Raw genomic sequence first — 17,605 nt, 5'->3', positions numbered from 1 at the left:
CATTGATGAGTGTATTTAAACAATTAATACATAATCAATAACTTCAATTCTTCTTTGTGAAAATTGACATGACATTTTTACAAGTCGATAAGCTTCCTATAGCCAGTGTGGCCACCAGTGCTGATAGTGTTAGTGCAGTGTATGTTTATCAGGATGCTGTTGTGGGAAGGATTAAGGCATCCTGCACCTGTGTTATTATGTGAGCTCTAATTAAGTGTGGGCTGCTGCTTGGAAGCTAGTAGCAGTGGCCAGAGAATAAAATGGCATCATGCCTCTCCCCTCTCACTCCCTGTTCATTTACCGTTCCCTCTCTCAGAGCTCCAGTCTCCCCCCGGTAAAGCTGGGTGTCATCACGGTGGACTCAACTGTCAGCTCGTCTTAAGTGCCGTGGTTTATGAACAGAACGCCCTGAAGCTAAAATAGAAAACGGCACCACATTCTCATTGAAAGCACCATCTGTTTTAGCAACAAGCAGAGTTGCATGTTGCTTTAAGGTTGTCTCATTTCTTCCTGTATATCAACGTTGTATACTGATTTATATGGGAGTAACAGAAACACTTGTACAATAGAATACAAATAAATTCAACATCCCTGTGATGCATACTTTTTAAAACTACTCTCTCACTTAGATGGATTGTCATGAGAGTTTGTAGAGACATTCAAGGTCCCAGGAAGATGTATTCAATATTTTCCTCTAGCGCGACCATGACAACGTTGTGTTTTAAAAGAAGTACTGAAACAATTAGACTAATACTTGCTTTGAAACTTTGTTCAGGTGTCAATGTTCCCCCTCAGGATCATTTAATGTAATGATCCATTAACACGTGATTTATTACCAAGGCCACTACTTTGGTTTATGGATAAATACCTGCAAAATGATTGACTACTATTCCCATCAGCCTTTACTTGTGTTTACTGCTAGTTAAAACATGTGAATTAGCAAAGCTGCTAGCATGGATGTTATGAGAATAATATTATTGTTTATAATGTTTTGTATTCTTTTAAACAACAGTGGCCATTTTAGTTTTTAAGATCCTTCACCTTCAAATGATCACATTTTTAAGCCAAAAATGTCCTGGAATGCCCTAAAGATTTGTCAATCTGTCTTTGTTGCGATGTTTTCCTTTTTAACAGAAGCATACCATGTTTAAGTATCTTAAATATGGTATAAACAGAGTACAGATGTCTTGACTTAAGGAAAATCCCTTTGTGTGGTTTGTAATGTTGGAATTAAGGGCTCTGTAAATGTAGGAGTCGTATATTCCTCCTTCAACACTGAGAGTGCCCTGCAGCTTGCAGATAACCTCAGCAAAGTTTGAATGTTAAGCAGGTTGCTGCTCGCAGTGTGCTCTTCTTTAATCCAATAAACATTTTTGTCAAGGCAGAGTTGGAGTTAACTTGTCTCTGGTTGATATAAAGCCATATGTTGCAGCTAAATGCTGGTGTGACCTTTATCGCTCCTAGTAATGGTTCCTCACAGACTTACAGTCACAATCCTGGAAGCTACTCTGCAATAGAGAACTTTTTAATGCTAATTATATATTGATATACATTTTAGTATAAGTATAAAGCCTTATGGGGTTTCTCAGTATATGAAATTGTTTCATTGGGTGTAATAATGACCATGAGTAGCTCTCTTTCCTCTTGGCTTGGCGTGTTTTATCATTTCCCCTCCGCTTTTGATAATTGACTAGACATTCACGTTGAGGCTTTTCTTTGAATTTTCAGGGAATAGAATGACTCACAGATATATTCACAATCGATATATCACAATTACGACCGAATACAATTAAAGAATATGTGAAGTTGGGCAATTGATTGAACACTTTGACAAACTTTCTGTGGGAATTTATTTTGCTAATATTTCGCATTAAAGTGTGTCACATTGTGTCACACAGAATACCCTCCACATGGCATCAGTTAAGTATCATTTCTTTATGTAAAAAAAACATTCCACAATGAAAATAACTCATCTCTCAATAGATAAAATATGATTATATATAAGCTAAGATAAGGCTGTACTGATCCATAAGGATGTATTCATAAACCATCCAACTTCATATTCGTTGAATACAATTAGTTTGTTTATAATTAAGATCCAATAATATATAATGCAATATTCTCAAATTAGCCATTATGCATAATGACAACTTTTGGCACTTGAAATATATAATATTTTTCCTTGAGCAAAAACTTCAAATGCATGACTTTTACTGCTTTTATTAAAGTAAGAAATCTGAGTACTGCTTCTACCAATGCTGGGGGAAATCATCAAGAAGGAAAAGGAATTATTGCAGTGTGAATATGAGTGTCTGGGTTTAATTAAAAAGAAACTGATCTGGATTAATGTCCAAGACTCTGAGCATGAGGGGGCTGAGTAGTTGCTCGCATTACCTCTTCTATTCTTAGCATTTATTCCTCAAACAAAAAATGCATATATATAAAAACTATATGTTCTTACGCACACACTATATTTAAAGCATGAGTCATACTTGGAGGTGGGCTAGTTCACTTTGACAGGATAAGAAATGGGGCGGGTTGAGAGCATGAAATGAAAAGCACCAAAGACTGAAGCTCCACAACACCACAACCACGCAGCATTTGGAGCTCAGCTGTTCAATAAGCCGAGTCTGGTTCTACATTATGTGCGAAACAGCTTGAGGGAGTTTCAACCCTGACATACTCGGCAGAAACATTCACAGAAACATCACCACAGACCCAGATATGCTCACAAACCCAAGCTACATCTCAACAGCTTGAGCCGAGGAATGCAAACAACATCACTCTCTGATCTTCAAAGCTCCCAGGTATGTAGACAGATGGCAGTCAAACCCCAAACACAGGGACAGGTCAGGAACAGGGCGAGGCAATCAGAGGGACCACAAACACACAGCAGACCAAATAACACAACAGAAGCAAGGGGGGAAAAGAGAGGTGGAGGGGGGAGATAGCGGGGGAAGATAGCACGAGAGAAGAAGCAGTCTCACAGACCTGATCAGGGAAAATCCTGGTTTTTGTCTCAATCATGGGTCCTCCCCTTATCTCATCCTCCACAGCCATGAGTCTTGGAAGCAGAGAAAGAGAGAGAAAGAGAGGGGGGGAAGGGGGGGAGGGTCGACAGAAAGAGAGGGAGAATTATGAATCCAAGATGGTACTTAACAAGAAGTTGAGCAGGTGCATGTCGGTTACCTGTATCTCAAATCTGGAACCCAAATCTGATAGGCAATCTTTTCTAGCCCATGAAAGTGATGAGCAGCAGTAACCAAGGCCATGTTTTTCAGGCACTGCCAATTTTCACTGGAGGAGCCGTTTTTTTTTCTTCCTCCGCCCATGGGATTCATCAAAGCATTTTTGCCCGATTTAAGGTGTTTTCAAAGCGCAATTAAGGCCAACTGTGGACAATTAAACTCGGTTATGTGAAGTGAACGGTTCAGTAACAGATACTGATCATCCCCAGGGAATTGCATAACTTATGTAATATTGACTGACCAAGGCATTAGTGGAGGAATCCTTTGATTCATAATTTCAAACACTCATATGAGCTAGCTTACTTTCATGAGCCATCGGACAATGCCAGTTTCCCATCTCCAAGTGCCAGGGAATTACTCCAAAAAGAATCATTTAAGGATATTTTTCATACAGGAATATCATGAAGCCAACTGGTTAAACTGTGAGTATTGTTATGGTGGTGATAAATGCCACATAGAAGTTAGTGTGAATAAATGAACCCTTCTTCACACGATTTCATTGGGTTGCCTCCATGTGTTTTACAAGATTTTGCAGGTGCAGAAAAACATCCTTACAATTTATTGACTGAAATAAGCTCGCTGAAATATTATCTGATCGTAACACTGCACGAAGGATTACCTTTATGTGATGAATTACCAGAAAATGTTGTTCATTACGCCATCAAGTCAATCATATAGTTGACAGCAACCTTTAATTGCCATACATGGTTCACTGCAGAATCAAAACACCAGTAATCAAGTCAAAATGTGTCACTTCATTTTGAGCACATGTATATCATTTTATTCAGAACACAGAGAAGCACATGTTTGACAATAAAGAACGGAAATCCACAGGTGAAGTTTCAAACAAACAAGTGTTTGGATGTTTTATTCCATAAATAATGTACAGTGTTGAGTTATTTTACAAAAGAAGAGATATAGGAAAAGAAAATAATCAATCATACTGTAAGCACACACAGAAATATAAGCACTGTCCCAAAAAACAATGGAATGTAACATGGGTATACAGCATTAAGATTTCGACATGACTTCAAGAGGCAGACAATGATTCATGTGGGTGATATGTTACAAAAAAAGAGTTGAGCTTTTTATATCCAGTTGTACTTCAAGTAGTGTGCTTTTGAGGTCAAGTCGTACATGTAGTCAAAACAATGTGTGTATCTACCAACATGAGGTCACAATGTCTGAATATTTTTTGCTACAGAGAAAAAAGGCAAGAGACAAAGGCGTCAAATAGGATGTAAAGTTGATGTAATGTCAATGAAAAGCAACATCAGACCTGGATCAAACAGCAGCTGCAAATACTTTCTCTTTCTTTGCCAACAAGTGCAACATAAAGTATGTTTCAATGACTGAAAACTTACCTCTCAACATGTGATTGGTGTTCATGCAGCAGACCCCCCCCCCCCCAAACCATTTGGTTAAAATAAAACTAAGAATTACTTGCAACTATTTGACACAGGTCTGTATAAAAGTGACTATAAACCCTTGGCTGTTGCTACAAGCCATGTCAATCAGACCGATATTGATCACACACACATCAAGCCAAAACTCATCACCACTATGGATTCATTTGCAAGATTTAAACACAAGTTTTGCCGTAGTACAATCTATACAGCCTATCAATATATTCTTGCTACAAAAGAGAGGCGGATATACTGACACCAGAATATTATCTAGATCTCTGAAGAGGGAAAAATAAATAATAGGGTTTCCTTTTTAAAATAATAATATGTAAATGCATAAGGTAAACGACAGTACTGTCTAACTCTCTTAAACAACTACTCTGATTCACCATGTCACTGGACACCACCAATGACGGACTGAAAGTCAAAAGGCATACCAAGCATATACAGCAAATGATACAGGTATAAGGAAATGTGCGCTTTAATTAATAAATAATATCCAATGCAGGCGTTCATTTTAGATGCAGATAAATTCACAAACACCGTACAGAGAAGCCAAATAAATTGAGAACTGAGGAACACACTTTGCAGAACATACTGTTGTCAAAGAGTCACGTCATTGTTGTCATGTTGTCTCTGTGGTACTTTGCATCTTACAGTATTCCAGGTCTTTATTTCGTCCGTTTAGATACTGTGAATGGCACCTGGTAAAATATTGTGGCAGAAAGTTACGTTTTTTTTTATGTACACAAGATTCATACGATATAGCTCGGCAGCTCCTGCATGTGCATCTGCACAGACAGCACATGTATATTTTATATCTATTATTGCGCTTCTCCCGCTAAAAAGTTAGCTATTGCAAGGTAAAATAGTTATAATCTCACTCTCAATAGAATTTATATATATTTCATATATCATTATTGTTATGGCTCTTGCATCACAGACTTTAATATGCTCTGGATTATAGTTAAAAATAGATTATTACTATGACAGGTTTTCCCTACTGCAGGTTCAACATTAATCTGTTGATCAGTTCACAGCAAACAGCTTAGGGAAAATAAATTATTTATATTTGTATTAGTTAAAATGTTTTGACAAAAATAATAATAGGTGAGCCTGTAGCCAACTAATAGGAAACAATATATAGATACAATTGCTACAGGTAAAGTGGATTCAGTGTTTTCAGTGGATTTAACCTAGCATAACTGAAAACGGAATATTTGGCTTTGGTTTAAATGAAGTTGTTAAAGGACAGAAAGTGTATCTGGCCTAATGACAGATTTGCTCCGAGCTTAAAGTAAAGTTTATACACAGAACATTAAGGCTTCTCTGAAAGAAAATCTCTGACACTTAAAACACAATGCTAAGTGTTTTAGTTCTGCAGAAAAGGAAATGTTGACAAAGGAGCCATGAATTCAGCATCACTTGAAGCTCCTTTTGCAGAACCTGAGCTGGCATTTGCATCGGCATAATGTATTTGAATGTGAAGATGTGTCATAATCATAAATGTAAGGTCAAATATATCATAAGGCTATGGATACCCTTGTCATTTCAATAAGGTGTTGGCGTTCCATGGCCTGACCGTGTTTCTTGGCTTCCACTTTTTCTTGCTCATACATGCGTTAAAACTAAAATCCAGACAATGCAAGTCTTAATGCGTTCAATGATATGGTCTGGCTCAGTGAATTGTGAGTAAAACTGACTTGGAAGCATCCAGATCTGCTACTTAATTCATCCTTGTGTGGTCAGATAATAAAAGTCACACAGGATACAAGTGCATTCCTTGGAGATATCAGATTCCTGCACACAATGCTCTATGAGTGCAGCAGATTTACTGTATTTGCTTTAAGTGTACACTCCAGGGGAGCAATAAACAAAGGTTTGGCTCTAAGTGCTCTGATAAAGTTTCTCTATTATGTGGCATATTTGTTTTGCTTCCATGCTTGTATCTTTATCATTATGTGTGCCTTTCTCCCCTCCTTATATCACATCGTATTTATGTAAACCAAAAGGAGAGAAGCGTCCCCAGAAAGATACGTCAGCAGTCCTTCAGTGGACATGGTTCACCGTGATTAAAATGGAAGAGCTAATATTAAACCATGGTCTTCCATAGTCCAGTGCCTGAAGGTCCAAAACTACGCGTCGCTTTAAAAAGTGCAGACATGTTTCTGAAGTTATCAAATGTCATCCTCTTGTGCTTTTACAGTACAATCTTGTTGGAGTCAATTGGAAATTAGGATAGCTTGTATCATCTTAAATGATCCCGAGATCCATTTAAAAGTTGTGTTCATTAAAAAGGCTGATGATAAGTGCCGCAGCACAGAAATATGGGACGGTGCTTTAAAAGGTTTTATATACAAGGTTATAGCGTTAAAGATGTTTTCCCATAAAAGACGAGCAGGACTGTCTCTGTCGTCATTCGAAGTCTTCTTTCCTGGAGTGGATTAGAAGTGGCAATATTCTCACAGATATCCACCCTTTGGTTGCAGAACAAGAAAATACTGTATTGCCTTTCTTACACAGCCTTCCTATCTGAACTCTCTCTGGAAAAAAACATCGATTGAACTAGATTTGGGCAGCATTGCAAATGTGCAGTCACACTTGCTCAAGGAATCCATTCGAACGCACAAGTTTAGTGTTTTTGTGCCTGAACACAAATGAGATTCGATCAATATTCCACTCTTTTCCCATCAACTACTAACATTTTCTGGAGATTAATACAATCTCAAGACAGAGCTCCAAAACTGCAAGCACGGAATAATATTACCACGCATCTGGAAGTCTCCAAAGGGATCCAAATAGGATGCTCTAGAATAACAAGTAAAGCATGTCATATGGCATATTACCACTACAAGAGCTTAGAGGACAATCAGACTCCTATGACCACTTTAACTCAGTTGTAAAGACCCAACCACCAAGGGAACATGCTCTGCACGCTTATCTCAGAAGATATCGATCTCTGTCTCCCTTTATAATAGTCTCTCATTTAATTTGTCACTCATTACATGTCTGCAGCTCTGGCTCCAATATACAGTGCGGCTCCTTGCCTTGCTCCCAGGGCTGTAGTACTTAATGAAACTGAAACAACCTACTCTCCAATATTCTCTGCAAGATAACAACCCCTGCAAATAGAGTTATATTCCAATATGCAATATAAGTATTTCAGAAAAAAAAAACATTGCAGCTTCAAGTTTGTGTTTCGCTCATGTTAAATAGAATCCAATAAGCTAAAGTTGTAGTGTATCAACCAAAGACTTCTGTAGCCCCTCAGAAGCAGAGAATGCATTTTAATTAATGCTAGCATTCTTTATCTGAGAGAATGTGTTCCCTTTTCCACATATTTCAGAAGAAGACTCATAGTGTACTCAACAAAGGAAAATATACAAAGATAAAGTCAATGCGGCCCGCAAAATGGCCGCCCTATAAAAGACCACATAATGTCTTAGCTGTCTTTTGCCCTCCATCCCAACAACAGCCTCCATTTACCTGCTAATTATTCCTTTAATTTGGGAGTCTTTCTCCACTTGCTGTGCCCGTAGCTTCCTCTCACTGTCATCCAGTCGATTTTGGTACTGAAGGAGGATCTTATTGGTCTGCTGCTCCTGTGTGAGGAGCCTCCGCTCGTACTCCTCCAGCTTTTGGTGGGACATCACCAGGCGGCCCTTCAGGGAGGTGATCTCCTCCTCGTACTCCTTTACCTGAGGCGGAGGTATGGAGAGAATGAGGAATTAGAAAGGATTCAACTGGGTTAGTGTTGACCAACCTTGAGACCTCAATGGCTTGTGGATTTAAAGTGTCTTTATCCACATTTATATTCAACAAGACACACTGTAAAGTAGGAAACCACCTAAAAGCTTTCAAAATGATGAGTCTGATATACACTGAAAAACATTTGGCTGATTCCCACACTGTGACCTCTTGATGTCTGTGTTAAGACTACGGATGCTCCGATCGCCAATTTCGGGGCCGATCGCCGGAATCAGTATCGGCTGATACCGATCGCCGATCCGATCGAGTGGGCGGGGCCTAAATGGAAGATTTAAACATCACTTTAAATCTTCCATTTAAAGTGATGTTTAAACTCAGTTAATGGGGCTCATTCACTGGAGCTTCCACAAACAACAATCAACTTAATTATTACATTCAAATGATGTACATTATTCAAGTTTACATTCACTTTGGATAATAACACGGGAGAAATGAGCGGAAGTGCTCTCTTTTCCTCTCTCCCTCTCTCTCTCCCCCCCTCTCTCTCCCTCTCTCTCTCTCCTGACAGCCTGTCAGTATCTCATGCAGCTCACTGATCCAGTAATGAGTGACCCGACAGTGAAGAATACATATATTTATAACTAGTTTAGCTTGTTCCAGAGGTAGATAAAATAGCTAAGTGTGTTAGGTCTAACTCTTGTGTGTTTCGTCCCGCTCACCGGTCCGGCGGGCGGAGCTGCAGGATTTCTGCTTCACACACGTTGCATACCGCTATTTTACTGTCTTTTTCGGACACCTTAAAATAATGCCAGACCGGTGAAGCCATTTTGGCGAGCTTGTTTTGCCGCACACAGAGAAAAGTGTCATGTATTTTACGTCATGCGATCGGCATGTTTAGAGAGCACCGATCGGTAGAGAGTGAGTATCGGCCGATCTCGATCGGTGACCGATCGATCGGAGCATTCCTAGTTAAGACCAAATCTGAGTGCCATCTGCTCAGAAATGATAGACATGACTCAATGTTCCTCAAAGCATGGAACAAAGTTTCATTTATTTAAAGGGCAGTTCTGAAACGTTAGAAGAATACCTACCCTGTCCATGCGTGACTCATCCATGCTCTTTGAGTACTCCTTCAGTTTGAATTCTTCACGGTCAATCCGCGAACTTTCAACGTCAGCCGACAGATGAGGCATGTTGGAGACCCAGGCCACTGTTCGCTCATTGGCTGGGGTCGGGGGATTGTGAGTGGATGGAGTCTGGGAGCCCTGGGAAGAAAGGCCAACACACTGAATATGAGAACATGAGTTCTTCTGTAGAGGAGGTCAGGTCACAACAAGAGATTTTCTGAGTTGCATGAGTTTATTCATTTTGTGCTGAACCTCCTGAAATGTTTAGGGCTGTTCTCACTGATACAGTAACAGACATCTCCAGAATCAGAATTAGGAATACTTTTATAAACCCAGGGGAAAATGGGTTACAAACATTGTTGAGAAATAATCATGAGCACAGCTGCTGGTGGATAAACATGAATACTTCAGAGAAGAACGAAGAGAATACAAATGAAGTGAAAGCTTGCAGGTGTTACCTGTTTGCTCATCGTAGGTTTGAGCAGGTGCTGAGACTGTTGCTGTGGTGACTGTTGAGCGCTCTGAGTGGTGGTTCCCTGCGGACTCTGGTTCTCCCTGACAGAGCTCTGCTGGTGAGGCAGGCCCGGGGCGGTGTTGTCTTTGACGGACAGCTGCCGGGGCCCGTGCTGCCTGCCGGCGTAGCCCGTCTCCGGCGACTGGAGGAGGTTCCCGCTCGGCGGCCGAGTCTTTGCCAGAGCAGTAGGTGCAGCTGCCGCACTGACGGACAGCTGGTGGGATGTCTGGGACCTGACGCGCTGGGTGGGAGGCGGGGCCACAGAACTCTGGCGCATGGGTATGACTGTGGTGGGGGGCGTGGCGGCCAGGGAGGAGTGGGAGGTTCCTGTCTGGTTGGCTATACCCATCATTTGTTGTTGTGGTTGGAGGTTATCCTTAGGAAGAAAAATAGTAGATATTAAGTTAGCATTTCCATTTTTTTTCAGTTATTTTTTAGGTAGTTACTGGTGCTTCTGGCACCAGTAAGTCATTTTCTTTTAACTGTATTTTAATGTAGTATTATGTGAGGTTTTCATGGGTGTGTTTGTTTTTATGTTGTTTGTGAGCCACTCACACACATTTCTACCAATAGAGAATCTTCTTGAATCTTGAAATGTGATCCAGGAAGTTTAGTTATCCAAACTACTTCTAATTTGTAATATAGTCAACAAAACAAACAACCTGAGGAAGTTACCATGGGCTCTGGAAATGTGTGATCTACAAACATTCACTTTTTAAAATCAGAATAGATCTATTAATAATGACAACAACCCTTAGTTGACGTCCTCCCCCTTTCACTTGAAAGAGACATATACATCTCCACTCAGTGGCTTTAAGACGTCACCAGAATACAACACACATGTACCTGCGCATGCATGGACATCTGCCTGCGTCCGTAGTCGGCCCTGCTGTAGTCGTCGCTGTAGCTGTGAGAGTGGATGATGCTGGGTTGGCCCAGGTGACCGTCCCTGGTCCTGAGGGTGGACAGGTCCTCGCTGCGAGAGAACCCCCCGTGGGCGAACTGTGGCATGTAGTTCGGGTGAGAGGGGTCGGGCTCTGGGGTCAGGAGCAGCGGCGCTGGAGGTGGAGCCCGGCTGTGCTGGTGGTGGAGCTGTTGCTGCTGGGGCCCGTCAGCAGTCGCCAGATGAAAGAGGGGATTCTGGAAGGAAAGCGGGTAGCGCATGGCGGCGGCCTGCTGTTGCTGCTGCTGGGATAGCGAGTCGGTGGTGTTGCCCATCTGGCTCAGCTGGCTCAGCCGGAGGCCGCCGGACATGCTGGAGCCGCCAGAGCCAGCTGACAACCTCCCACCGGCCCGCAGCTGGCTGCTCAGGCCGGACCCCAGGCCGCCACCGCCTCCGCTGCTCAGCCCCCCGAAGCTGCCCATGCCGGCGATGGAGGCCTGGGAGGAGTTGAGCATTTCCACCGACTGCAGGTTAGACACGCTGTTCAATCGGGGATCCTGGAGGTCCATCATAGATATACGCTTTTATTGACACTGAAAATCTAATTTATAAGGGATATGAGAGGCCTTTGTGCCTCCTAATATTATGTATGTTACGTGGCCACGGATGATATGGGTGAGGGGGGTGCGGGGTGTTTTTACCGCGAGGCCTGGATATCGGATTGCCTCAAAGTATTTCCCAGGAAATACCGTTATGATGAGTTGCGTGGTGAATCAGTGGAAAAAAAGCAGATGTCATGATAAACTACAGCCTCGATCACACGATGGCAGATTCTAACAAGTATGACTAACATGCACGTTATACTAACCTCACTTTGATAAAAATAGACCTAGCGAATGGGATGATGAGTCCCCATGTCTACGTGTTAAAAACTCACCTTAGGGTCTGGTTCTGTGATGTCCGAGCTGCTCGTGCAGTAGGCCGGGCTGGATCGGGCCAGGGGAGGACGGGATACGTAAAACATGTCTTTGGAGGGCACTCGATGGAGGTGGTTACGGTCCTGGAAATTCATCTGGGAGCGGGATGGCATGACCCCTCCGGTGGAGGTGGGGGAAGGCAAGCGAGTGATATCTATAGAGCTGGAGAACAGCAGTTAGTAAGGCCAACAATAGCTGGAGATAGAGACTAGGTGTTACTAGAGAAGGACCAACTTGTTGATTAAACAGCTAGTTGATCTAGACTAATCTTTTAAGATATACTGCCATAGTACTCTGGCTGTGTGTTTTATACATTTATAAGTTATTTCAATTGGAAATCATTCTTAAGATAAAGTCAACCGTTTAGTGTTTAACATACCCATGTAGATGTGAAAATAAAAAATACATACAAACAACTTCTATCTATCCAAAAAATGTAACAAGAAAAAACATTGGCACACGTTATACTCAACATTCTGTTTCCATAGTAACACACTGACACTGTCCAACAGTCGCTGGGTGAATGTGAAAGTAATTGATTGATGTTGATTGCTAGTGATAACACAGACAATGGTGAGTATGGTATGTACCTAGAGTCCGCTACAGCCTACCTATTCAGATCCCTCATCATGAGATTTTGGAACTCGGACGAGATGCCCCTGTTGAAGCTGGGCCGGGACAGCAGCCTGTCGGCCTGCCGCTCCACCACCCTGTCTGTCTGATGGCTGGGCTGCCTCTGGAGGTGAGGGTTACGCAAGGCCATACTGATGTCATTCAGGAGGCGGGGCAAAGGACCCAGTTTGATGATGGCATCCTGTGGTTCAAGAAAAACCATTTTGGCTGAGTTTTGCTGCGGAATTAAAACATTTAATATTTTTGAGTTATTTAATGCAAGTTTTCTTTAATAAAAATGCCATATGTCCATCTCCACCTAAGTTAATGAGGGCTCAAGCCTGATTAAAGACTTACTCTACAGCTAAAATTAAGCAAGACTTTAGGTATAAGGTGAAAAATCTGGAAATATTCAGTCTGAGTTTGTTTAAGTTTGGCCTCACTGTAATAAAACCTGAAGGGATGTACAAGGGATGGACACAAAACCTGTACAACATAATGTAATTCAATGTAAAAGCTATAGTATGAATAAGACTACTGTAGTTGGAAAGGTGTTAACTCATCTATGGAAATGTATTTAATAAAAAATTTAATTACTGGTGGTTTTGAATTGTAACAATATACTATCACGTGTAGCTATGGTTTATATCCATTTAAATGTAGGTGCCTTATCCCAATATATCAAATAGATTAAAATACAGCATTATGACTAAATAATAACAATGAATAATTGATAGAAAAACTCAAATTTTGATAAAGACCTTAGTGAAATCTTGTGTAAAAAGAGGAGAAATCTAAAAGCAAAAAAGGGACAAAAACGTTTAAATGTTAAATAAATAATGTAAATATCCATTAATATTACTATGGTCTAGAATTTTATTTTGGAAACAATTACAGTTGGAAATTGCTGTATAGTTGTATAATGGCACAAATATTGCCATGATTGGGCTTACCTTGCTGAGCTGAGCGATGACCTCCCAGAGGAGGCTGTGCAGGATGGACAGCTCCCTGCCCAGGTCGATGTATCCTTCAAAGCCGCCCGCATTGCTCACACTGTCCAGGTTGGAGATCTCATACAGAAACTGCTGCATGGAGCCCCACTCCATCTCTAAAAACTCATTCATGAAACCCATGTACTCTTCTTTATTGCCAAACCTGCAAGTGGGAAAGGGCAGTAAGGAGATAAGCCGATAGAGGGTTAGAACGAATAGAGATAGGAAAGTGACAGAGCAACACATGACGGTGAAATGTAATTTTTCGGGTTAACTCTTAAACTGAAACACTGTTTCTTACATGTCCTTTATATCCACTGCCATTTTGTTGAGACATATAGCACAATATGACTGAAAATAAGGTAACATTTTTAACACATTTTTAACTCAAGCTATGTTTTTCAGATTGTGAAGAAACATGCATGTTTTCATAGGTTCATAATGAAGGAGAAAAACTGACTGTTACAAAGTACTAAACTAAAAGCTGTAGATAAAGTGAAATGAAACTGACTTGGAGAAGTTAGCCAGGTTTTGCACTACTTTGGCGATAAGGGTGAGTGTGCGAGACGTCTGTTCATCGGGATACTCCTGGGTGAGGTTGAAGAGCGATGGGGACATGATGGCAGGACACAGGAAGCGCAAGAAGAGAGAACCACTGATGAGACGGTCAGCGATGTCTTCCCGACCTCTCTCTGCACAACGCACTCTCCACGAGGCAAACACTTCCTTTAGCTCTCGAGGGAAAACACTGGGAAGGGGAAATACCAAATGACAGACTCAGTAGAAATTCAGAGTTTTTTCAAGTCCCCCGTGAAAGAGTCTGAAATCTCATGCATCTTTAAAAAGGCAGAGAGGAAAAGACACACTGAAAACAAGCATGCATAGCTACTCACCAATGGGAGTTAACGATCTTGCAGAGTGCTAGTTCACAGCACATTCGGAGATTGGCTTGGTGGTCTGGGAGCACGGAGGGTGGGGTTCTCATGGGGTCCACTTCGCAATTTTCCTCTGACTCATACAAGGCCCTTATGAACTCCCCTACAAATGATATTCATTAGTAACTGGTGAAATTGTAAAAAAAAAGCCTTGGAGATTTCAGTTTTGTTAATACAGAAAGCACAGGCATAACATAACATTGTACACATTTAGATTTAGAAATAAAAATAAAATACATTACATTTAAATTAAAAGTAGGAAGTAATCAACAGAAATAAAGAAAAATGCTTAATGTTGGACGTGGAACTATATACTTGAAATCAAAGTAAGACAAAATTCAAAGTGGACTAGATTGGGGCAAAAAAAAAAAACCCGACATTTGGAATATTGACTACATGAGTGGTACTGCATATTTTCAACCCATCTTCATCATAATTAATATTATTTGTATAGTACAAACTGACATTATCTTGCATCATTTTCACTTCCTGTTTACAAGTATCCAGAGTAATGGTGGTTGACTATATAAAAATGTTATTATCAAGTTTTTGTACATGCTCGTGAAAACATTCATTAACGACACAAAGCCAATGAGAACATTATATTTGATGTCCTTCTCTCTCTTTAAGAAAGCTTTATTTATCCACAAGAATAGCTGCTTCCCTATCCCACAGACTTCAGGCACTTGAGCTGCACTTGGCTGATCAAATAATTCAGTATATCGTCAAACTCAGTGCAAAGATATAACAAATTATTATTCTGTGGGTAAGATGGAAAAATCTAAAATCCCCCATCAAGCAAAGGAATGGAGGAAGACTGAGAGAAACAGTATCTAAGGGACGGATTTTCCTTCAATTAAAAGTTTTGTCTTTCCAAAACTTATCTCCTGAATTTTAAATCATTTCAAAATGGAATATGTCCCTGTTTATACCATGACTAACTCAACTGCAAGTGCTTCACTGGCATAGCTCACCTATAGCGTCCTTGAGGTACTTATGTCCGATCAGTTTGAGGTACTCTTCTATGGCTTTGGTGGCCAGAGTGTTCTCTCTGAAGATAAGGTGTTCTCGGTCGATGAATCTGTCTACCTCGCACATCGCCATGTCTGACAGGAAGTCCTGAGGAAAAGAAAAAACTCAACTATTGTTCTTACACACAATGTTTACAGCAGAAGTAAGGACTGAACAATCTGTTTTCATCTTCACATACTGATAGAGTAGCCCCTACCTTAGCTTTCCCTGTGCTCTGCAGTATATGCACCAACGCAGAGGCCACTTCCTCTTTGCTCTTCACACTCAGCACGGGCTCCAGCACAGCACACAGGGTGCGGTAGTTATTGGTGACGTACTCTGCAAACTCCTTATACAGCTCCATGGGCAGGATGTTCATGGTCTGGAAGCGTGATTTGAGGCGTAGAGATGCGTTGATGATCTTCCCGCCCCCCCCCACCGGCTCCCTTTGTGAGGACGCTGGGCTGGATGAGCGGGTACCACTGCTCCACAAACTGACGTCCAGTGATGCTCGAGATGGGGATGCTGACCAGTCCTAAGTATGTGCTCTTTTCCTTAAAACAAGAAAAGAGTAGACATAGAGATAAGCATGTTTAGAGTACTTTTTCATAAAATAAGATGTACTTTATTAATCCCAGTTTGGGAAATGTTTGTGTTGAAGCAGATAATAAATAAAGCTAATAAGTTAATAATAAGCTATTAAATAAAGCTGCGCTGTGTGATTTTATAATAATAACCTCATACATTTATAAAAAAGAAAATCTTAAAATGTAAAAAAAGTCCATTTCAAGCTTCTGCACTGAATAAATAACGAGAAGAAACACCAGATCCCAGGAGTGTCGTTTGAAGCTAGAAATAAGTTTATTTAGCTATGGTGTTGGTACTCTTGTACTAAATTGAGAAAAAGGAATTACCATATTTGTGACTCACTATAATTTATTTCTAAAAGTGACTGCCAAATAGTAAATGGCAATGGTATTGTAATAATAAATCTATGGCATTGACCTAATCAATTTGTCATCAATTAAGATTGTTCTGGATTTTCATTCTTCTTCTCTGCTTTTTCACAGAGTTAGTGTAGTTTGAAGACACTCCTGTTTCCCTCCAACACAAACTATGGACGTTGCATAATTTTGTTATGAGGCTATTAAAGCAAATGACAAAGACAAAAGCAGAGCCACTGCAGACAAGACCCCATTTTGCTACTGGCTATTTCATTATAAGACCACTGAATGACAATGTAGCTCTTTAACATAATGTTCACTCCTCACAGTATGTCATTTTTTCATCTCTCCTTCTTGTTGAAGTGATGCTCTAATGAGCCAAATTGCTTCTTTGTGTTGTTTTTGGTCTCATCTATCTCCTGAGGGAAATATGTGGTATATTGCCTCTGAATGCTGCACCAGCTAGTGGCCAACTGTGTCTGTCGTTTGGTGCTGAGAAGTTATGGTAACGTTGTTGTTTCTTGTTTTTGCTGAACAGCCCAATGAGAGTAGCAAAACGTGTAAAGCTATGAAAGCTAAATAATGAGCTAAAAATGTGTTGCTAAGGGGATCTTGAGATAAGGGTGATACATTCCTGCAGGTTTATCATCACAAGTGCCTTTTGTCACTGTGTCAAATTGTTTTCTCATTATCATAGAATTGATTTTATAGCATTGTTTTGTAGGTATTTTTTAGTAATTGAAATATTTGACTCCTTTAAAATCGTACCACATCTTTTAGCAACAAAATGCTAAATTAACCCAAATATCAAATAAGTGCTTCTTTCATATGAGACCTCCATGTCACCTTGCGTCTCTTCTTGTCTGTCTCCTTGTATAGATGAAGGCGTAGGTTGCGGACAGCTGGCAGGTTGTTGAACTCAAAGTGCTCGCCCCAGAAAACGGTGTCGGTGCGGGGTTTGCTGGTGGTGCGTGCGTACAGCATGTCGTCCAGACAAAGTTCGCAGTAGTAGCGTTTCTTGGCTGGAAGCTCGCGGGCCTCGATGATCCACAGTTTGAGCACATTGTCCACCCTCCTGCTGTTGTCCTGCGAGGAGATGAAGCTGGGTCAAATCAGGTCGAGAGCATTTACTGTCATTAAAAAAGCTTTACAAGACAAGATGATACAATGCAGGGGAAAACACGACAAACGGCAAAGAAAAAAGATCAGAGACATGAAAACTGAGACGGTGAATGTGAATAAAGGGCG

General features: G+C 40.8%; 1 protein-coding gene across 1 annotated transcript in view; it reads right to left on the bottom strand.

Moving 5' to 3' along the window:
* Positions 1 to 17,605, bottom strand: part of syngap1b (synaptic Ras GTPase activating protein 1b) — a 119,928-nt gene that overhangs the window by 10,819 nt on the left and 91,504 nt on the right. The window contains 14 exon segments of the mRNA XM_034211314.1: positions 2,992 to 3,064; positions 8,141 to 8,352; positions 9,454 to 9,627; positions 9,948 to 10,379; positions 10,850 to 11,410; positions 11,824 to 12,025; positions 12,475 to 12,713; positions 13,429 to 13,630; positions 13,979 to 14,215; positions 14,361 to 14,505; positions 15,377 to 15,521; positions 15,631 to 15,849; positions 15,851 to 15,967; positions 17,204 to 17,443. Of these exon segments, the coding sequence (XP_034067205.1) occupies positions 2,992 to 3,064; positions 8,141 to 8,352; positions 9,454 to 9,627; positions 9,948 to 10,379; positions 10,850 to 11,410; positions 11,824 to 12,025; positions 12,475 to 12,713; positions 13,429 to 13,630; positions 13,979 to 14,215; positions 14,361 to 14,505; positions 15,377 to 15,521; positions 15,631 to 15,849; positions 15,851 to 15,967; positions 17,204 to 17,443 (3,198 nt within the window).

The sequence above is a fragment of the Gymnodraco acuticeps genome, unplaced genomic scaffold (genome assembly GCF_902827175.1).
Source record: "Gymnodraco acuticeps unplaced genomic scaffold, fGymAcu1.1, whole genome shotgun sequence".
Classification (NCBI taxonomy): domain Eukaryota; kingdom Metazoa; phylum Chordata; class Actinopteri; order Perciformes; family Bathydraconidae; genus Gymnodraco; species Gymnodraco acuticeps.
Note: the sequence above shows the minus strand (reverse complement) of the source record. Positions and strands in the feature narration are given on the sequence as shown.